General features: G+C 42.4%; 1 protein-coding gene and 1 long non-coding RNA gene across 3 annotated transcripts in view; one reads left to right on the top strand and one right to left on the bottom strand.

The window, feature by feature from the left end:
* The window catches only part of LOC311150356, a 684,587-nt gene that overhangs the window by 483,363 nt on the left and 177,338 nt on the right, over window positions 1–23,886 (top strand). The gene's annotated exons all lie outside the window — the stretch shown is intronic.
* LOC311149560 (targeting protein for Xklp2-like) lies at window positions 1,239–9,020 on the bottom strand. The gene is made up of 16 exons (XM_084186737.1): window positions 8,946–9,020; window positions 8,528–8,645; window positions 7,644–7,784; window positions 7,396–7,543; window positions 6,968–7,054; window positions 6,396–6,506; window positions 5,980–6,089; window positions 5,750–5,895; window positions 5,408–5,579; window positions 5,098–5,236; window positions 4,580–4,799; window positions 4,048–4,314; window positions 3,561–3,707; window positions 3,224–3,335; window positions 2,548–2,735; window positions 1,239–2,044 (listed from the first exon to the last, which is right to left on the bottom strand). The coding sequence occupies exons 2-16, from the start codon at window positions 8,628–8,630 to the stop codon at window positions 1,934–1,936; spliced, it is 2,202 nt and encodes a 733-aa protein (XP_084042863.1). The 5' UTR covers window positions 8,631–8,645; window positions 8,946–9,020; the 3' UTR covers window positions 1,239–1,933.

Below are 23,886 nucleotides of genomic sequence, written 5' to 3'. Positions count from 1 at the left end.
CCTAATTTGCACATCTGTTGGTGTGTTAATAGTCTCACTAAACTATTAGATACTCTTCCCAAGAGTATGATTACTGAAATGACACAGCTTGGCCTCCATCCAACCTTACCCACTAGCTCAGTGCCTTAACCTCTGGTCCCCAAGATGGTTTGTCTACACTATAGTATTTTTAAGCAAGCCCACAAAGAGAACCATAGCTTAGGCCCTGGTACAAAAAAATGTTTCGAAACACTGCAGTAGCTCATAACGAAGGCCAGAGGTTACTAAAACTACTGAAAACTTCACCAAGGCATAAACAAATGTTGTAGTCCATTTTTCTTGGCAGAAGGCTGCTGCGGCAACATGTTGCAGACAGTCAAAAGACTTCAATGCAGAAATGAATCTACACTGAACAAAAATATAAACGCAACATGTAAAGTGTTGGTCCTGTTTCATGAGCTCAAATAAAATATCCCAGTAGTGTTCCATACACACAAAAAGCTTATTTCTCTGAAATTCTGTGCACAAAATGTGTTTACATCCCTGTCAGTGAGCATTTCTCCTTTGCCAAGATAATCCATCCACCTGACAGGCATGGCATATGAAGAAGCTGATTAAACAGCTTGATCATTACACAGGTGCAGCTTGTACAGAGGACAATAAAAGGCCACTCTATTATGTGCAGTTCTGTCACAACACAATTCCACAGAGGTCTCAAGTTGAGGGAGCGTGCAAACCGACTACAGGAACGCCCACCAGATCTGTTGCTAGATAATTTAATGTTCATTTCTCTATCATAAGCCGCCACCAACCTCATTTTAGAGAATTTGGCCGTACGTCCAACCCGCCTCACAACCGCAGATCACGTGTATGGAGTCATGCGGGCGAGTGGTTTGCTGATGTCAACATTGTGAACAGAGTGCCCCATGGTGGAGGTGGGGTTATGGTATGGGCAGGCATAAGCTACGACAACAAACACCATTGCATTTTATCGATGGCAAATACACAAAAATACTGTGACACGATCCTGAGGCCCATTTATTTTAATGTAATGTATCTGTGACCAACAGATGCATATCTGTATTCCCAGTCTTGTGAAATGAATAGATTAGGGCCTAATGAATTTATTTAACTTGCTCATATGAACTCAGTAATAATCAATGAAATTGTTGCATTTATATTTGGTTCAGTATACATACACATTCCTTTAAAGATAGTAAGGATGTAAAGTCTGATGTATGAATTAAAACATTAAGACATTCAAAGTAAAAACTTTATTATACATTATTGAATGAGACAGTAAGTCAGAACAAACGAGCAAAAAATTTACAGGTAAAATGGGAATGAGAAGTTAGAATGTTTCTTAGGATTAGAAGTTACTGAGCTACACATTAAAACAGAGGTTTGTGAATTGTTCCATAATAGCGTTATACTTTGGCAAGTAGAAGGGGTCAGAAGCAATTTTCCAACTAACCTGTTCGATGATACAATACTTCTGAATTGAGCACTAAAGTATCTTATAGATCTCAGTGTTCAGTTGCAGGTGGTTCCCCAGAAAGATTACAGAGCGGAGAAATGCCTCTTGCATGTGTGTAGAGCTACACTTTGCAGCGTCGCAGAGACACGACTAAAATGGCAAGGGAACTCCTCACTAAGTGTAAAACATAGGATTTTACCAGCTCTTAGAATACTCTGTTTTTTTTGGAGACCCAGCTGCAACTGAAGACATTTAAAATATGTACTTTTCATCCGAAACAGTATCGCCAAGAACAGATTACTTGAAAAATGGCTTCAGACCCTTTCTACTAGCCAAGGTATAACTCTACTGTGGAAGAATTCACATACTGCAGTTAATGTATAGCTACAAACTAATTAAAAGGAAGACTACAGAAGTGAGATACAATAACTAAATGGAGTGGTTATATACACACAATTAAATCCTTTCCATCAGCCATCACATGCGGAAGCGGTCAGAAAAGTTGGGAGACTGGGGCACAGTAAGTGTGACGTCGCTCTTCTTCAGCTCCAGCTGTTTGTAGCGTCTGATGGGCTGGGCTTTGTGGACCTGAGGGACGGAGGGGACATTAAGATGCTGTTCAAACACCCACGCACCCGTTTACACCGAGGTCCAAGCAGGGCTTTGGTTCCAACAAACCAACCATTAACACCGACTTCAACTATATCAAAGGCCTGAATAAGCAATTCATTAGTTGTATCAGGTGTGTTGGTGCTGGGCTGGAACAAACACCAGAGACGTATTAATTAGGGTACACAACATTTTGTAACAGAAAAGGAATGTTTCTTGAACAAGTTCAGGTGGTCCCTCCTGGATTTCACCCCAGTTTGAGCCAAAGGAATACTACCCAGATGCGTTTGTGCTGGAACAAAAGCCTGCACACCATGTAGAGAGAATGGTTGATTTCAATAGCTCAGGTTTAAAATGGAATATGGACACCAAGTGCTACCACGTTGCAAAAAATGTTTCTTCTGTTTGGATTCCCATTAGCTATTTTATTGTAAGTGCGTAACCAACTTTTTGGGGGACTGGTCTAAGGTCAGCGTAGTTACCTGCTCTTGGCGTAGCCTGGCCATTTTCTCCTTCTCGCACTCCTCCTGCTCCATCCGCTGCTCCTCCTCCATGCGAGCTCTCAGCGCCTCCTTTTCATTAACCGCCCGCTCAAACTCCAGCCGCTCCTTGGCGCGGCGCTCTGTGGATAGCTGGAAGAGCTCTGGAACTACGGAATGATTAATGTCTTCTAAAGAGTGCCAAGGAAAAGGGGTTGGAAGAAAAGGAAGAGGGTGGGGTGAAAAGGGTTTGGGTGGTGAGGTGTTTTCAAAGGTAGGAGGAGGAAAAATGGAAAGTGAAAGGTGGGAAGCAAAAAATAATACAAATAAAGGTTAGGGGTGCGGAAGCCAAGCTCAGCGTTTCCCAAACAAAGCCCATGTAAAGGAGTAGGCAACCCTGATCCAGCGTTTAGAGACTTAAGAAAAACGAAAGTCATTCAGTTGGCATTTGTAGTTGGAGGAAGAAATATGCTCGAGTCAAACATCCTTCCCCTGGAGATGGGTAATGATCCAAGAAAACTGCTCAGGGTGACAAAATGATGGAATCCCTTAGATAAAAATGGTGGAAACATTTTATGAGTTGAATAAAGAAGTCCAACAGGTTTCCAGAACCAGGGTTGTTCATGGCCACCACAGTGCAGAAAGCAGAGGTGAGCGAGGCTGTTGTGGTCATACGTACCCAGGACTGAGCGGTTCTCTTTCTTGGGCATGAACGGCTCTTTGTGAATGGCCGTGTTTGGTCGAGCTTTGAAGGTGGCTGCCTCCGCCTGGTGCTTCTGTTCCTCCTTCATCTGAGAACAAATTGGAGGAAATGTGAGAAATACTTTATGGGGGCAGGGAATAGGATTGTGTGTGTATATGCATGAAGATTGACTGCCTGACATATTCTGGTGCCAGACTCAAACATAATTAGTTATTCCATGTACTGTATATGGTCAAAGTATGAAAGCAACTGCATGGACTTTGCCACATCTTCAGTTTGAAGCAGGGCAGGAATTGAATAAAGCAAGTCTTACCATCTGCTCCCAGCGGTCATTCTTGGCGGCTCCCCGCTCATCGAGGAGCAGCTTGAAGGGCTCAGGCTTGGTGGGCTCAGCCACCTTCTTCTCTGGCAGGACCACCTCATGGAAGTCTGGCAGTGGTTGGGCCTTGAACTTTGGCGCCTGAGGGGTTAACATTTTAAATAATGAAACAGACGAAGCCATTTAGGCTATATTGTCAGACCAACACACTGCATTAGGATGACATTTTCTAGCTCTACAACTTGCATCAAAAGGCTATCATTCTTCATCCCAAACGAATGTTGCATCACAAATCTTACAAAGCACACAGTGCTAGGCCACTAGAGGATTAATTACTTCTCTCCTAATCTAATGACAGGCAACTGCACCTGTAATGCATTTAGTGGCATCATTCATCAGGTCTACCCAAAATCGATAGAATGTAAGGCAAATGATACACGAGGAGAAATCTGAACAGTTTTAAGGCAGTTAATGGGGGTACCTCTTCGTGCCTCAGCTCCTCCAGCCTCTTCTCTTTCAGCACCCTCCTCTCACGCTCCCTCTCTTCAAAGGAGAAGGGGCACACCTCCACCTGGGTCTTGTCCTGGAGCTTAGGCAGAAAGGGCAGGCCAAAGTGGGGCACAGCGTGGGCCTTGAGCGGGGCCGGGAGTTTCACCTCCTCCACTTTTCTGTCCATGCGCACCTTCTTCAGGGCCCACGCAGGGGACTCTGGAACAGTGGGACACTGCACCTTCTTCTCCGGGACACCCTGTAAACCAAAAGGTGTGGGTAGACCATTAACAAGGGAGCCATCACATCTTATATACCATCATAGTATTATACCAGTGCTAGACTGCTTTAAATAGACATGTCTGGAGGTTAAAACTCTGAAAGCCTCAAACTACTAGCATTGGTGCTCGTCTTCATCAGTTCCTTTGTTTAAGGAGCAGACGCGAAACAAACTGTACAACCAATCCAGTGTAAAAATACATGACAATCCAGTAAAAAAATTGAGTTGGTCATGTAGCACTCACCACCACCTCCTCCAGGATCCTGACAGGCAGTGGGCGGGAGTGGAAGGTGTGCTGCTCCTCGGGCTCCTCCGGCTTCTTGCTGGCCTGACGCTCCGCAAGTCTCTTGTCCATATGCATATGGAATACCTCCGGGTGAGTGGACTCCTTCACAGTGGGCTTCTTGGGGTTCAGCGCCCCCTCCAGGATCTTCCTGTTCAGCTCCAGGGCCTTGAACTTAAACCTGGAATATACAGGACAGTGGTGGATTCATTTATTAGCAATTTAATAAGTAGAGGAGACAATTCCCTATTCAAACTGACAATCATATGTGTTCTACACAATGTATTTCTATCTTTCTGTCCTCCTGAACAAGGCTCAAGGTTGTTGGACTATGGATGAGCTGGAGCACCAGCAAACATTTTTGCCTTCGTTCAAGTCTCATTGAGAGTACACACAGGTAAAAGTAACCCAACAGTCTAATAACTACTATGCAGAGGGTAGAAGGATAGAGCGTGAAGAAGTCATAAGTGTAGACTCACTGTTGAAGTTTCTGGAGCTCCTCTGCCTCCAGCTCAGCGCTGCTCTTGACCGCCGTGGGACGGCTCCTCTGCCGGGTCATCAGCTGAGGGGTGTGAGGGTGGGTGATCTTAAGATGCTCACTCTTCACAGGAGACGGGCCTGAAAGAGAGGATATCATATTTTAATTTGCTGCCACCCCCCACATCGTACTTAACTCCGGAATAACAGCCACGCATACAGTGAGCAATCCCAGGGTATGAGACTGCCATCCATCGTCTGTAATGTACAACAATGCCAAAGACTGGCTGGATTAGGAGCTAATATACGCACCCCTCTCCTGGCTCTGTCGACTGCGAAGGTGGTAGCGGGTCGGTGTGCGTTTCTGGAACAGCTCAATCTGTTGGGCCATGGGCATGAAGGGGACAGGGTCCGCCACCTTCCTCTTGCTGCCAGTGGACAGGTTGAAGGGCTTGGGAACAGTGGCACCCTTCGGCGCCTTGGCCTGAGAAGGAAATAATTCAGGAGATTAATTAAAGAGAAACAAACAATCCCAAATATGTTTGGGTGAATTGACAACCTAGGTAAGTGGAAAATCATATCTTTGGGTTGTGTGAACTATCCCTTTAATTACCATAGCAGCTGATGTGGCCAAACAGAAAGCTAGCTACTTACGGGGGAGGCCGGGTGCTTGCGGAGCTGAGCAGTGAAGTCCACCTCCCTGTGGGTTGATGCAGTGCCCGCCTTGACGCGCCCATCTGTGCTGAAGTTGAACTCTTTGGGTACGGTGGTGGCCAGAGCCAGCTTCTTAGGGAGCTGACCTGAGTGACAAGATTAAATCCCTCTTAATTAAGGCAGACAGACTTGCAACGCTTCACTTGTAGGAAGAAAGGAGGGTTACTCACTGCCTGCCAAGGCAGCCTTGTAGCTGACCTCGTTCCTCTTCCGCTGGTCAGCCACCTCCTTCTGAAGAGTCTTGATGTGTACCATCTCCTGATGCTCAGAGCTCTTATGCCTGGGTGGACATACACTATGATAACACAATCTAGGGATATTAACCTTCAATGGCAGTGTTCTACAATCCGGGTCCTAGAGAACCACTGGTTTCCTAACCCAGCGCAAACACTTGATAGTTGAATAAGGCGTTTCTGCTAGGGCTATAACACTGAGGGATGGGGCTCGGGAAATGTAACCACTAAAATGCCTTAACGTAGCCATGGACGAAAGGACTGACAGGCTTGTCGGCACCAATATCAGGTAATGATGCCTCCTTGACTAATTGCTGAATCCATTCAAATCCATTAGTGATAGAATGACTTACTGTGTGGTGCTGGGGGCTGCTGCAGCGGGCCGAGCCTGGGTGGCTGCTCTGGGGTTTAGTCGCACGCTGGTACGGACACTACCACTGCGTTTGGGGGGCAGAGATGAGCTCCTGAGAACCGGACACAAACCAAGACAGTTGGGTTACTTTTCTCCACAAGACAATTGGTCAAGGTTAATTATTAAACATAAAGTCCTTGCACTAAAAGCATATGCCATGCAAAGGTGACAAAACTATACCTGCATGTGAAAAAGTAATACATTGGCACATTCACTAATGACCAACACCCAATGTTCATTTCATATTTCAAACCCAATAATGAACAGTTTTGACCATGCCTAACTAGCCACCTCAAAAAACATTTTCACCATGGGAGGGGGAAGACCCTCCAGTTGTTTACCTTCGATGCGGGCGAAAGGTTCTTACAGCAGTTGGGTTTGAGCTGTAAACAGTAAGACTGATGACTAGGATTACATCCAGGGCTAGATTGAATAATCCCAGGCACACAGCTGCTCATGATAACAATGGAATAGACAGGTGGCAGAATGGTGCAAATGAATACGTTTACAGACCTTCTCGGCTTCTTGACAGGTGGTGCGGCTTGAGGGGCGGTGTGCTGTCCTTCCTCATTGCTGGGTGCCTCTTTGCGCTTTGACACCCTTCAGTGGAGAAACAGGATTGCCACTTGGAAGCATACAGTTGGTTGGTCTAATGTTGACTAGTTAGGTCAAATACAACAGGAACTTTATTTACTCCTGGACTGGTCTGCAGCTAAACATGCAGATGCTTGTTTTGGAACAGAGACATTACTTTAGAGTTAACCTTTTTAGCTTTCCTTTTAACTTTTGCAATAATCCAAATATTCTGAACACCCATGAATGCAGCAGGACGAAGGCTGCAATAATAATCTGTGGGGCTTGTGAAAACTCAACTTGACCAATGTACAGCCTTACAGAACTCTCAAACAAGATGTTAGCTGAGTGTTCTAGAAGCAACATACCTGCGTGGTTGGGCAGGTGGTCCATTCTTTGGCAGGGCAGCTACCGGTGCTGGCCTATTTCCCCAGGAGGTGACAATGTTGGAGGGGGTGACTGAGGACGTGCTCGGGGTATCTGCTGTGGTGGGTACTGAGGATGTGCTTGGGGCCTCTATTGTGGAAACATGAAGAGTCAGCACATTACACACAGGTCAGTCAAACTTGTGAATGTATCTGGCCTAGATAATCACACAACTGTCCAAAGTACCAACCCGAGTCTGAGTTGTCTTTCACCCTGGGAGATACAATCGCCCTGGGCAGGTGTGCTTTGGGGGTCGCACCAAATGGTATGTTGTTTCTGTTTGGGGTGGCGAGGTGGCAAAACAGTCTCTCATCCTGGCCTGCACATTGGTCTGCAGAACATCACACGATTCAGCAATGAATTGTGGGAATTCAAGAACTTGGCAAGTTAGCTGCCACTTCCAGAGCATGTAGCCAGGCCCCAATTGGAGCCTGCTGACAAACATTGAAATACATGCATTCATCCTGGGAAGCTCCATTCTTACTAGCCTTGAGACCATTAGTTGAATTGCATTCCCAGTCAGCCAAAGTTTCCTCTCAAGACCTCTACAAGCCAGAATGTTGGATAAAATGGTTTTAACTTAATTTACTGATGTCCTTGCAGTTAGTCATTTTGCAGGTAGGATTGTGAAACCATATTTCCACCGGAAAGTGTAATTGTATAAATGTTTCTAAGCGCTGGTAGTGCATTCAGATTTCTATCACCTGAAGCACGTGCAGAACCATGTAAACACGTGCACGAGCTCTATAGGTATGAATGAGTCTCCTGCATGCATTTTTCTTGAGCACACGTTTCAAGTGATAGAAATCGGAACTCACTACCGGCGCTTTGAAAAGTTGATGTAATTATACTTTCCTGTGGATGGATATATTGTCTCATTCCTACCTGCAAAAGGACCAACCACACGGACAACCGATAAAGTTAAAATATCATTTTATTGTGGCTTGTAGAGGTGGTGAGAAGAAACGTTCCTGTTCCAAACGCTCATTTATGCCCTAACGTATAATTCAATGACATTCAAAATAATGTAACATTGTGCACAAGCATGCAAACATAGGTTTCTAACCATCTTACCAAACCAAATGTCTGCGTTATCCTCCGTATCAAATGTTTGGAAATCAATGACATGTGACGGTGCATCGAATTCGTAGTGACTAGCCGATTCGCTCTGCGCCATCTCTGCACCTAAAGTCTAAACAAGCAGATTAGATGCATGATGTGAGTTGTTCAGATGAGTTAGCTAACTAACGTTATTCACTCACAAACCATTAACATAACACATTTAACTGCGTTGCGACAATATATACGTTATTATAACAAGCACGCGAGAACTATATAAATACCAAATTAATATCAGAAATTGTGTATTGAAGTTAGTTAGGTAGCATTAGGCCACCTAACGAGGTAGCTAGCTATTGATCAAAATTATCTGCTGGGTAAATTATAAGATACAAAAGAGATGTCAATTAAAATACAAAATATTATAACGTACCTCTCAAACGTATCTTATAAACACAACCAACCCGTAATAGAAATCCCGTGAGCTGAACTACACTATTGAGAGCGCAAAATAACAAAGGAGGTTTGGCGTTACCGTTTAAATTTCCTCGCCATTTGAACCAGCCAATCAACAGCCTCGTCCAGATCAATCGGTTTTCCATTGGCTCCATATTGGCTACGTCACGGCATTCACAATTGATATTTCCTGTCACGTGAGGAGTTTCTGTAACTTTAAAACAAACAATCTCTGCCCACATTCTATACATTTTCATTTAGCCACATTTTGCTCATTTAGCAGACGCTCTTATCCAGAGAGTGACGGGGGTTGGGGAGTAACCGCTACTTCTGATTACAAAAAAACTGTAATCAGTAATGTTACCAGCAAAAATATTGTAATTGGATTACAGATACTTTTGAAAAGTATGATTACTTTTAAATTCAGAAAGGATATTTGTGAGAAAAAAATATGATGACTCCTTTCTGTTTTCTCAATGACATTCAAATCAGCATTGAAAATAGGCTTAAGTAAATTTGTTCCACCTGAGCATGTCTGACCACAAGTCAGAGACCACTATGATGACACACCAAATTAATTTGATGGATCCTTTTTGTCTTTTTCTAATTCCTCAAGGGGAAAGTAATCCAAAAGTAACTGAAAGTAATAGGATTACGTTACTGAGTTTGGGTAATCCAAAAGTTACATTACTAATTTGGTCAGATGACGCGGATGCTACGCTACAGGACTGTTTTGCTAGCACAGACTGGAATATGTTCTGGGATTCATCCAATGGCATTGAGGAGTATACCACCTCAGTCATCGGCTTCATCAATAAGTGCATCGACGACGCCGTCCCCACAGTGACCATACGTACATATCCCAACCAGAAGCCATGGATTACAGGCAACATCCACATCGAGCTAAAGATCTGCCGTTTTCAAGGAGCAGGACACTAATCCGGACACTTATAAGAAATCCCGCTACGCCCTCAGACGAACCATCAAACAGGCAAAGCGTCAATACAGGATTAAGATTGAATCCTACTACACCAGCTCTGACGCTCATCAGATGTGGCAGGGCTTGATAACTATTACTGACTACAAAGGGAATCCCAGCCGCGAGCTGCCTAGTGACGCGAGCCTACCACACGAGCGAAATGCCTTTTATGCTCACTTCGAGGCAAGCAACACTGAAGCCTGCATGAGAGCACCAGCTGTTCCGGACGACAGTGTGATAACGCTCTCGGTAGCCGATGTGAGCAAGACCTTTTAAACAGGTCAACATTCACAAAGCCGCGGGGCCAGACGGATTACCAGGACGTGTACTCAAAGCATGCGCGGACCAACTGGCAAGTGTCTTCACTGACATTTTCAACCTCTCCCTGGCCGAGTCTGTAATAGCAACATGTTTCAGGCAGACCACCATAGTCCCTGTGCCCAAGGGAGCGAAGGTAACCTGCCTAAATTATTACCGCCCTGTAGCACTCACGTCGGTAGCCATCAAGTGCTTTAAAAGGCTGGTCATTGCTCACATCAACACCATCATCCCGGATACCCTAGACCATTGGTGCCCAGGACGTCGATCGAACTTCTTTCTAGTAGACTGCATGAAAGTTTTCAAAATGTAGGCACTAAAAATATATATTTTGCCAATTCACAACGTTACCATCAAGTCTGCTTAAAAATAATGAGGTCCACAGTTCTGAAACACTGTATGCTTTCTTGATAATTACTGCACAGCCAAAATATAAAAAAACTGCTTGATTTACATAAAATTGGACCAACCCGTGGCACTATAGTTGCTACATTTGTTTTCCAAACTGTCGCTACCATAGCAACCATCTGCAGTAAGTATGTTTACATTTCCACGCTTGCGAGACCTGTAACAGACCTGTAACAGAATATTATTTGTTGTTCTTCTATGAAGTTGCGGTTAAGTTTTTTATATGAGTGCTGGACCAAGCAGCAAGAAACTGAAAATCTACCACTTTTTTTTCACCACAACAAATTCAAAATCTGTGTATCTGATCTGCCATTAAAACGTAGCTCTTGCTAAGAAGGGAAATGTCGAGATACATTTCAAAACTGTTCACAAGAAATATGAAAGTGACTTTCCAGCTAAAAGTGAACTACGTAAGAGAAAAGTAAAAGAGTTGAAGTCTCAACTAGCTGCCCAACAATAGAGCTTTACAAGGCCCAGCTCAAAATCAAAGACAGCCACGATTGCATCATTCTGGGTGAGTCGCATACTAGCAAAGCACAAGAAACCGTTCCAGGATGGAGAAATGGTAAAAGAGGCCTTTTTAGAGGCAGCAGAATAATTGTTTGATGATTTCAAAAATAAATCAGAAATAATTTCCGCTATTAAGGATGTTCAGCTATCCAGAACGACTGTTACACTGTGCTGTGAAATCAATCAATAAGGTGAAATGTTATTTAATATTGGCAGGGTAGACCACGTTAGGAAGAGGGTGGAAAAAGTAGATCCTATGTAACTAAAGTCTGGGCACCACTGCCCTAGACCCCCTCCAATTCGCATACCGCCCCAACAGATCCACAGATGACGCAATCTCATTCGCACTCCACACTGCCCTTTCCCACCTGGACAAAAGGAACACCTATGTGAGAATGCTGTTCATTGACTACAGCTCAGCGTTCAACACCATAGTGCCCACAAAGCTCATCACTAAGCTAAGGAACCTGGGACTAAACACCTCCACTGCAACTGGATCCTGGACTTCCTGACGGGCCGCGCCCAGGTGGTAAGAGTAGGCAACAACACTTCTGCCACGCTGATCCTCAACACTGGGACCCTACAGGGGTGCGTGCTTAGTCCCCTCCTGTACTCCCTGTTCACCTACGACTGCATGGCCAAACACGACTCCAACACCATAATTAAGTTTGCTGACGACACAACAGTGGTAGGCCTGATCACCGACAACGATGAGGCAGCCTATAGAGAGGAGGTCAGAGACCTGGCAGTGTTGTGCCAGGACAACAACCTCTCCCTCAAAGTGAGTAAGACAAAGGAGATGATCGTGGACTACAGGAAAAGGCTGGCCGAACAGGCTCCCATTAACATCGACGGGGCTGAATTGAAGTGGGTCGAGAGTTTAAAGTTCCATGGTGTCCACATCACCAACAAACTATCATGTTCCAAACACACCAAGACAGTCAAGAAGAGGGCACGACAACACCTTTTCCCCCTCAGGAGACTGAAAAGATTTGGCATGGGTCCCCAGATCCTCAAAAAGTTATACAGCTGCACCATGAAGAGCATCCTGACCGGTTGCATCACCGCCTGGTATGGCAACTGCTCGGCATCTGGCCATAGTGCGTACGGCCCAGTACATCACTGGTGCCAAGCTTCCTGCCATCCAGGACCTATATACTAGGCGGTCAGAGGAAAGGCCAAAAAATTGTCAAAGACTCCAGTCACCCAAGTCATAGACTGTTCTCTCTGCTAACGAACGGCAAGCGGTACCGGAGCGCCAAGTCTAGGACCAAAACGCTCCTTAACAGCTTCTACCCCCAAGTCATAAGACTGCTGAACAATTAATCTAATGGCCACCCAGACCATGTACCTTAACACACCTCCATTTGTTTTTACACTGCTGCTACCCACTGTCTATTATCTACAGTTGAAGTCGGAAGTTTACATACACTTAGGTTGGAGTCATTAAAACTAGTTTTTCAACCACTCCACAAATTTCTTGTTAACAAACTATAGTTTTGGCAAGTCGGTTAGGACATCTACTTTTTGCATGACAAGTAATTTTTCCAACAATTGTTTACAGACAGATTGTTTCACTTATAATTCACTGTATCACAATTCCAGTGGGTCAGAAGTTTACATACACTAAGTTGACTGTGCCTTTAAACAACTTGGAAAATTCCAGAAAATGATGTCATGGCTTTAGAAGCTTCTGATTTGAGTCAATTGGAGGTGTACCTGTGGATGTATTTCAAGGCCTACCTTCCAATTCAGTGCCTCTTTGCTTGAAATCATGGGAAAATCAAAATAAATCAGCCAAGACCTCAGATAAACAATTGTAGACCTCCACAAGTCTGGTTCATTCTTGGGAGCAATTTCCAAACACCTGAAGGTACCACGTTCATCTGTACAAACAATAGTACGCAAGTATAAACACCATGGGACCACGCAGCTGTCATACCGCTCAGGAAGGAGACGCGTTCTGTCTCCTAGAGATGAATGTACTTTGGTGCGAAAAGTGCAAATCAATCCCAGAACAACAGCAAAGGACCTTGTGAAGATGCTGGAGGAAACAGGTACAAAAGTATCTATATCCACAGTAAAACGAGTCCTATATAAACATAACCTGAAAGGCCGCTCAGCAAGGAAGAAGCCACTGCTCCAAAACCGCCATTAAAAAGCCAGACTACGGTTTGCAACTGCACATGGGGACAAAGATAGTACTTTTTGGAGAAATGTCCTCTGGTCTGATGAAACAAAAATAGAACTGTTTGGCTAAAATGACCATCGTTATGTTTGGAGGAAAAAGGGGGTTGCTTGCAAGCCGAAGAACACCATCCCAACCGTGAAGCACGGGGGTGGCAGCATCATGCTGTGGGGGTGCTTTGCTGCAGGAGGGACTGGTGCACTTCACAAAATAGATGGCATCATGAGGAAGGAACATTATATGGATATATTGAAGCAACATCTCAAGACATCAGTCAGGAAGTTAAAGCTTGGTCGCAAATGGGTCTTCCAAATGGACAATGACCCCAAGCATACTTCCAAAGTTGTGGCAAAATGGCTTAAGGACAACAAAGTCAAGGTATTGGAGTGGCCATCACAAAGCCCTGACCTCAATCCTATAGAAAATGTGGGCAGAACTGAAAAAGCGTGTGCGAGCAAGGAGGCCTACAAACCTGACTCAGTTACACCAGCTCTGCCAGGAGGAATGGGCCAAAATTCACCCAACTTATTGTGGGAAGCTTGTGGAAGGCTACCCGAAACGTTTGACCCAAGTTAAACAATTTAAAGGCAATGCTACCAAATACTAATTGAGTGTATGTAAACTGCTGACCGAAATAAATCATTCTCTCTACTATTATTCTGACAATTCACATTCTTAAAATAAAAGTGGTGATCCTAACTGACAGTTGGTAGAGCATGGCGCTTGCAACGCCAGGGTTGTGGGTTCGTTTCCCACGGGGGGCCAGTATGAAAATGTATGCACTCACTAACTAAGTCGCTCTGGATAAGAGCGTCTGCTAAATGACTAAAATGTAAATAAGACTGGAAATTTTTACTAGGATTAAATGTCAGGAATTGTGAAATCTGAGTTTAAAATGTATTTGGCTAAGGTGTATGTAAACTTCCGACTTCAACTGTATGTATAGTCACTTTACCCCTACCTACATGTACAAATTACCTCGACTAACCTGTACCCCCGCACACTGACTCGGTACCTGTACCCCCTGTATATAGCCTCGTTATTGTTATTTTATTGTGTTACTTTTTAATCTTTTTTACTTTAGTTTATTTGGTAAATATATTCTTAACTCTTTCTTGAACTGCATTGTTGGTTAAGGGCCTGTAAGTAAGCATTTCACGGTAAGGTCTACACCTGTTGTATTTGGCGCATGTGACAAAGTTTGATTTGATGACAATTTTGGACAGGTAACTAGTAACTATAATGGATTACACTTAGAAAGTAACCTACCCAAACCTGAGAGCGACTTACAGTCAACTAATGTAGGCAAGACAATCACATATCACAGTCATTGCCCTAAAAAAGCAGCTATCAGCGAAAACTTACAGTGCCTTCAGAAAGTTTTTCCACATTTTGTTGTGTTACAGTCTGAATTTACAATTGATTACATTTAGATTTTTTTGTCACTGCCCTACACACAATACCCCATAATGTCAAAGTAGAATTATGTTTTTAGATTTTTTTTTTTACAAATTAATTAAAAATTCACTATGTAGAAATCTCTCAGTCATTTCCTGGTAGCTAAAATTCTCATAGTTCGCCTAATTTCAGTTTGTGACAAAACAAGCAAGTATAGTGTAGAGGATCACTGTCTAAACCGCTGTGAAATATATTTTCCATAACCAAAAATATTGTATTTAACTGTTTGAAGCTAGTGTACAAAACCGAAAGTAAAAGATGCAAAAATAAAACGTACAACCGGCAAGCATAGAAATAGCGTGCATAGAACATATCTACCGCTCCTTAGATTTGCTTTCAATGAGAATGACAGATATATACAGTGGGGAAAAAAAGTATTTAGTCAGCCACCAATTGTGCAAGTTCTCCCACTTAAAAAGATGAGAGAGGCCTGTAATTTTCATCATAGGTACACGTCAACTATGACAGACAAAATTAGAAAAAAAAAATCCAGAAAATCACATTGTAGGATTTTTTATGAATTTATTTGCAAATTATGGTGGAAAATAAGTATTTGGTCAATAACAAAAGTTTCTCAATACTTTGTTATATACCCTTTGTTGGCAATGACACAGGTCAAACATTTTCTGTAAGTCTTCACAAGGTTTTCACACACTGTTGCTGGTATTTTGGCCCATTCCTCCATGCAGATCTCCTCTAGAGCAGTGATGTTTTGGGGCTGTCATTGCCAACAAAGGGTATATAACAAAGTATTGAGAAACTTTTGTTATTGACCAAATACAGGCAACACGGACTTTCAACTCCCTCCAAAGATTTTCTATGGGGTTGAGATCTGGAGACTGGCTAGGCCACTCCAGGACCTTGAAATGCTTCTTACGAAGCCACTCCTTCGTTGCCCGGGCGGTGTGTTTGGGATCATTGTCATGCTGAAAGACCCAGCCACGATTCATCTTCAATGCCCTTGCTGATGGAAGGAGGTTTTCACTCAAAATCTCACGATACATGGCCCCATTCATTCTTTCCTTTACACGGATCAGTCGTCCTGGTCCCTTTGCAGAAAAACAGTCCCAAAGCATGATGTTTCCACCCCCATGCTTCACAGTAGGTGTGGTGTTCTTTGGATGCAACTCAGCATTCTTTGTCCTCCAAACACGACGAGTTGAGTTTTTACCAAAAAGTTATATTTTGGTTTCATCTGACCATATGACATTCTCCCAATCCTCTTCTGGATCATCCAAATGCACTCTAGCAAACTTCAGACGGGCCTGGACATGTACTGGCTTAAGCAGGGGGACACGTCTGGCACTGCAGGATTTGAGTCCCTGGCGGCGTAGTGTGTTACTGATGGTAGGCTTTGTTACTTTGGTCCCAGCTCTCTGCAGGTCATTCACTAGGTCCCCCCGTGTGGTTCTGGGATTTTTGCTCACCGTTCTTGTGATCATTTTGACCCCACGGGGTGAGATCTTGCGTGGAGCCCCAGATCGAGGGAGATTATCAGTGGTCTTGTATGTCTTCCATTTCCTAATAATTGCTCCCACAGTTGATTTCTTCAAACCAAGCTGCTTACCTATTTCAGATTCAGTCTTCCCAGCCTGGTGCAGGTCTACAATTTTGTTTCTGGTGTCCTTTGACAGCTCTTTGGTCTTGGCCATAGTGGAGTTTGGAGTGTGACTGTTTGAGGTTGTGGACAGGTGTCCTTTATACTGATAACAAGTTCAAACAGGTGCCATTAATACAGGTAACGAGTGGAGGACAGAGGAGCCTCTTAAAGAAGAAGTTACAGGTCTGTGAGAGCCATGAGGCCAATGGTGACTTTCAAACAGTTAGAGTTTAATGGCTGTGATATGAGAAAACTGAGGATGGATCAACAACATTGTAGTTACTCCACAATACTAACCTAATTGACAGAGTGAAAAGAAGGAAGCCTGTACAGAATACAATAATTCCAAAACAGGCACTAAAGTAATACTGCAAAAAAATGTGGCAAAGCAATTCACTTTTTGTCCTGAACACAAAGTGTTATGTTTGGGGCAAATCCAATAAAACACATTACTGAGTACCACTCTCCATATTTTCAAGCATTGTGGTGGCTGCATCATGTCATGGTTATACTTGTAATCATTAAGGACTGGGGAGTTTTTCAGGATAAAAAAATAAACGGAATGAAGCTAAGCACAGGCAAATTCCTAGAGGAAAATGCACCTTTCAGCAGGACATTAACCTAAAACACAAGGCCAAATCTACACTGGAGTTGCTTACCAAGAAGACAGTGAATGTACCTGAGTAGCTGAGTTACATTTACATTTAAGTCATTTAGCAGACGCTCTTAACCAGAGTGACTTACAAATTGGTGCATTCAACTTAGGATAGCCAGTGGGACAACCACTCCTTTTAAAAAAAAAAATTTTATGGGGGAGGAGGGGGGGGGGGAGGGGGGTAGAAGCATTACTGTTATACTATTCCAGGTATTCCTTAAAGAGGTAGGGTTTCAAGTGTCTCCGGAAGATGGCTGCCGTTTTACAGCCCTCTAACCAATTGTACTATTATGTGTGTTTTTCCGCGTTATTTGTAATTTATTTTGTACATAATGTTTCTGCCATCGTCTCTTATAACCAAAAAGAGCTTCTGGATATCAGGACAGCGATTACTCACCTCGTATTGGACAAAGATTTTTTCTTCAACGAGGCGGCCGCGAAGGATATCATACAGACACCCGACAAGACCCAAATCCCCGTCATCCGCGTGAGGAAGAGACGGAGATATCGTGGACGTAGATCGGGGTGCCTTGTAAGGATCCGACGGCGAGCGAGTAAACTGCCTCTTCCATCAATCCTATTAGTCAACGTTCAATCATTTGAAAATAAATTAGATGACCTAAGATTACGGTTATCCTACCAACAGGACATTAAAAACTGTAATATCTTATGTTTCACCGAGTCGTGGCTGAACGACGACATGGATAACATACAGCTAGCGGGCTATACGCTACATCGGCAGGATAGAACGGCTGACTCCGGTAAGACAAGGGGTGGCGGTCTGTGTATATTTGTAAACAACAGCTGGTGCACAAAATCAAATACTAAGGAAGTCTCGAGGTTTTGCTCGCCTGAGGTAGAGTATCTTATGATAAGCTGTAGACCACACTATTTACCAAGAGAGTTTTCATCTATATTTTTCATAGCTGTCTATTTACCACCACAAACCAATGCTGGCATTAAGATTGCACTGAATGAGTTGTACAAGGCCATAAATCAACAGCAAAACGCTCATCCAGATGCAGCGCTCTTAGTGGCCGGGGACTTTAATGCAGGGAAACTTAAATCCGTTCTACCTAATTTCTACCAGCATGTTAAATGTGCAACCAGAGGAAAAAAAACTCTAGACCACCTTTACTCCACACACACAGACGCATACAAAGCTCTCCCTCGCCCTCCATTTGGCAAATCTGACCATAACTCTATCCTCCTGATTCCTGCTTATAAGCAAAAACTAAAGCAGGAAGCACCAGTGACTCGGTTAATAAAAAAGTGGTCAGATGACGCAGATGCTAAGCTACAGGACTGTTTTGCTAGCACAGACTGGAACATGTTCCGGGATTCTTCAGACAGCATTGAGGAGTACACCACATCAGTCACTGGCTTCATCAATAAGTGCATCGATGATGTCGTGCCCACAGTGACCGTACGTACATACCCCAACCAGAAGCCATGGATTACAGGAAACATCCGCACTGAGCTAAAGGGTAGAGCTGCCGCTTTCAAGGAACGGGACTCTAACCCGGACGCTTATAAGAAATCCCGCTATGCCCTCCGACGAACCATCAAACAGGCAAATAGTCAATTTTTTTAATTATATGAGAAAAAAATATTCAATTTTATTTGGAACGGCAAGCCAGACAAAATTAAAAGAGCATATTTATATAATGAATATGAATTCGGAGGACAGAAATTATTAAATATTAAAGCATTAGACCTATCACTAAAATCTTCAGTCATCCAAAAGTTATACTTAAATCCGAACTGGTTCTCAAGCAAATTAGTAAGATTGTCTCACCCACTGTTCAAGAAAGGCCTTTTTCCCTTTATTCAGATTACAACCTCTCACTTTCAGTTATTTGAAAAGGAAATAATCTCCCAAATGTCACTATTTCTAAAACAAGCCATAGAAAGTTGGTTACAATTTCAATTTAATCCTCCAGAAACGACAGAACAAATAATGCAACAAATATTGTGGTTAAATTCAAATATACTAATTGACAAAAAACCTATATTTATTGACAGAATGTTTAAAAAAGGTATAATCTTCGTAAATGATATCATCGGTAGGACTGGTGGAGTTATGTCGCACATGCAGCTAATAAAAACATATGGAAATGTCTGCTCTACCCAAAATTACAACCAAATAATTGCAGCCATACCGCAAAAGTGGAAGAGGAAAGTTGAAGGGGGAGAAAGTAAGGAACTTGTCTGTCGGCCTTGCATTAAAGAACATAATTGGTTAAGGAAAACTGTGATAAATAAAAAAGTATATCAGTTTCACTTAAGGACCAAAGGATTGACAGCAGTCCCATATAGATTGCAAAATAGTTGGGAAGAGATCTTTGACGTACCGATCCCATGGCATAGTGTTTATGAACTGACACGCAAAACGACACCGGATTCAAAAATTAGAATCTTTCAATTTAAATTATTATATAAAATTCTTGCTACCAATAGAATGTTATTTATATGGGGGATACAATCTTCCCAGCTCTGCAGATTTTGCTGTGAAGAGATAGAATCATTAGATCATTTGTTTTGGTTCTGTCCATTTGTAGCTTGTTTTTGGACACAGGTCCAGGAATGGCTAAAGGATTGCAATATTTACCTGGAACTAACCATGCAGATAGCATTACTGGGTGATCTGAAAAGTCATAGTCAATCAATCAATAATATAATAATACTTTTAGCAAAAATGTTTATTTTTAATTCACAATCTGTAGAAGCAATGAGAATAGAAAGGTTCAGAACTTTTGTAAAACATCACAGTATGGTTGAAATATATATGGCAAATAGAAATCCTATATGGATGGTGTTAAGAGATAGATGGGAGGTATTGAATAGAGTTGAAGGATGGGACTAATAACAAATAACAACAAATAATAACAAAGATAGCTAATAATGTAAGCATACTGTGTCCATAATAAGTATATAGGTTGTATGTTGGGAGCTTTTGGGAAGGAGCACAGTTAGAAAGATATGGCATTTAGAGGCAAACCGGATGGACATCATGAAGATGATCGGAGAGGTTGAGAGTAGAAGAAGTTCAGGAGAAAAAAAATAAATAGATGTGTATATGTATATGTATGTATATATATATATATATATATATATATATATATATATATATATATATATGTATATGTGTGTGTATGTGTATGTATATGTATATATATATATATATATATAGATATAGAATTATTGTAAAATTAACTCTGTCCATAAGGTGTAGATAGTGAGTATGGACCGGAAGTAGAGGCCTGGGCGTTGTTGTTCACTAATTTACTCCAAGTAGGGAAAGGATGGTGGGGTTTGTTGAGATTGCGTAATTCAAATCTGGTATTGGAATAAGAATCAAGAGATCTTCAATCTAAGCTTAATTTATTATATGCAAAATGTATTGTATGATAAGTATGAAGGTTCGTATACGGGCTCACTGTCAAACCACGCAGGGCCGACAGAGAACTAAGAATCTGTTTTCAGATTCTTTCTCAAATACTCTGACAGAAAGCAGTCCCTTCTTCTGTTGGCCAACCAGAGCAAAGGACTGAGTGTGGTTCAGCCAATCCGTTGGCGCGGGGGTTGGTCTCAACTCCTTGGCATTCCAGTTGTTGCCAGGCTTGGTTGCTATGATAATAACCTGCAGAGCCAGCACCCAGAAAGACATCCTCCCACTGTACTCCATGTTCAAGGACAGTTTCACAGAATACAAAGAGGCAGTGAGGTCTAGTACTTTGCTTATCTCCCCCTACTCCCTAAAACAGCTCCTCACATTAATCACAGCTTGCCAAGTGAAACAATCTACATCAATGCATTCCTTCCAAGGTAGTCCTCTCATACAGATCCAATTATGAGAAAAATAAAACCTAACAATTCCCTCTTTTGACGCCCTCTAGGGTGTCACTCATTAAAATACAATACAAACAAAAATAAACACTTTTATTAATAGACAATTTGATAATAAAAGTCCTTCAGTCCTTCCATCGACACCCAACTTGCAAACTGTTACCAGTCATCAAAAGAAGTTCAAACCATCACATAAGGAAAGACAAACATTCACATGGCTAACTTGATTAATAAAGCATAAAACACAGGATTAATAGAACACAAAACACAAGATTATTAAAACTCTAGGGTGTGATTAAAGATTTTTAAAGGGACATTTTTGAATTCCCTCTTTTGACACCATTTATGGTGTCACTCTAAACAGAGTATAATCACCCTTAAGAATAACAGGATATGGAAATGAAATCACAACATTTAATGTTAATAAAAAATAAAAAATTATAATTTTAACCCTCTATTCCTCCCCTACACCTAACATGTACTGAGTTGGCTACCAGCCACCCAGGAATCCTTTACCTTCACATCAGGAAGAATAAACAATCACAGTGGTTAGTAAAAACATAAGGTAATAAATGAGCAAGAACTGAAAATAAATGCGTGTATGTATTTTACTAGGCAAACCATGGATCATCCAGCTTGGTCTCAGAGTCAGTAGCAGAGTCACCCGCATCATCCTGGGCCGGTAACAACAGCATCATACCTGACGCCTGCACCACTCCTACCACTGACCTCCTGAGACAGGGGACGATGCAAGCAGCACAACACATTAACAGCAAAAACACAATTATTAGGGTCAGAAATCCAGTAACCACCATAGAAGTGTACTCACCAAACCAGTCACTCAGCCAGGAAATAAGACAACATCCACAAATAACAAGTATACCCATAGAAGCTATAACTTCATCCAGAACAGTCACAACAATAGTTTTCCATTTACCAAATATGTTATCAAACCAACCGTTTATGGAGCTATCAATACCAGAGTTCTCAACCAGTTCGTTCGCCAGCGTGGTGATGGTCACTCAAGCGCTTTGGTCACGGGCCCGTCCGGTGCTATATTGTTGGAGATGAAAGTACAGCACATATATCCAAACAGAACACAAACCCCGTCCTGCTCAGCCAAAAGCATATCTAAGCTATTCTATTCTGCCATGTCATTAAGCTAGTTGCCGCTGTCTGCTCAGCTAATCCCTTTATTGCATCACGAGTGTGGTTTATAAATATTTTGCTGGTTATATTAAATATAATTTATCCAATCTACATTTTTATTAATTGTTGACCATCAGAAAATACTTGATTCAAACCCAGCTGCGATCTGATTGTGGATCCCATCAATATATATATATATCCTTTCATCAAAGGCTCCCGGGAGGAGGTCCTACTTTCTATGTGACAACTCACCAGTCTCTGACACGTTTGATTGTTTGCATATGTAGTTGAGTTCACAATCAGTTATCACCACACAACCATCAGATGTCAGCACAGGCCTGGTTTTGGGTCCTACAATCCTCTGTCTGCAACAAATAGGAGAGATTAGTCATGTTCTCTTTCAGTTGTGATATTCTCTGTGTAGGAGCAGAGCTAAGATGCCCTACTCTGTATCCTATCTTACTAGTCCTAGAAAAACAATTAGAATCCCCTGAGACTTCAAATTGAGGCAACCCAGGTCGGGACGACCCCGTTATCGGGCTTGCATGGAGGATAAACCTGACAGAGAGTCAAAGCCTGTCAAGGGGAACGGAGTAGTTGTCAACCCTGGTTTGGCTGTCCCACAGGCAAAACAGTCCTCTTTAGACATAGTTTTTTGCCGTATACTGAATCCATTCCAACCACAGGTTAAGATTTCTATACCCCGTTCTCACCTGTACTACTTCCTCCAGGTCTATAGTTTTGCACTATCTTTACCACAGCCCCGGTCTCACCACCTCCCTCAGAGAGGTTTACTCTAGAATTTCCCCTTTCCCTACGTCTAGCTGTCTCTTATGCCTTTTCAACTTGTGTTAGGTTAACTACTACTTCTGGCTGAAACAGGAGGGTCCGTGTGTGTTAGGAATATGGCCCCCACAATCAGACAGCTACCTACCGTCGGGAGACCTGTGAATCCCCACCCTTGCCCTGAGAACATGTCAGATGCCAGAGGCCAACCCATTGCTTCACCTTCTATCGAACTCACACAGGGATGATCAGACAGGGTAAGGGAATCTTCGTTAAGGAGCCAACCCCCGGACCCTTGTGGTTATCGGATCTTTCTCCTAACTCTGTGTTTGTTCGTCAGGTGTAGCTGGTTTTGTACAGTGTGTGACATGCACCCAGATGGATCTCTCAGCTTTTCTGCTGGCAAAGGCAGTGCTTGGTAGGGCCCTTCCCGCCAGGCCTGATTCGGTCTCCTGGTTAGATAGAGTGGGTCACCTTCTCCTTTAGTTCACCTGTGGGGCACAAAATCTCTGACATACAGGTGTGGTTAATAAACTATCATACATGTTTTTTTTTTTGTTTTTTTTTAAAGTATTTTGTCCTCTCCTTCGTATATATTTAATAAAGTATTTTGTCCTCTCCTTCGTATATATTTAATATTTAATACCCATCCCCCTCTTTGACACATGATTTGGCCATGTGTCAATATTACCACCTACCTAAACAATCACTTTAGTTAATATTGGTATTTCATTATCCAATTGCCATTCCTCCACTCTCTCTTCTGTTATTTATGGTTCAAATCAAATATATTATTACCAAATTATAATCTTCTTCACAATTTTCACAGTACTATAAATTACCCTCAACTTTAGTAAAATAAACTATGCTAAAATCTTCCTCTCATGTCTTTAGAATGTACTAGTGTGGATGATTAATTAACACCAGAATGTTAAAACAGAGTTCAGAGGCCATTGAAATCATTTAACGAACTGTTTAATCCCATAGTATACTAAACAATTACCATTATTCTAAATAT

The sequence above is a fragment of the Coregonus lavaretus genome (assembly GCF_964263955.1).
Source record: "Coregonus lavaretus genome assembly, chromosome: 22".
Lineage (NCBI taxonomy): Eukaryota > Metazoa > Chordata > Actinopteri > Salmoniformes > Salmonidae > Coregonus > Coregonus lavaretus.
Note: the sequence above shows the minus strand (reverse complement) of the source record. Positions and strands in the feature narration are given on the sequence as shown.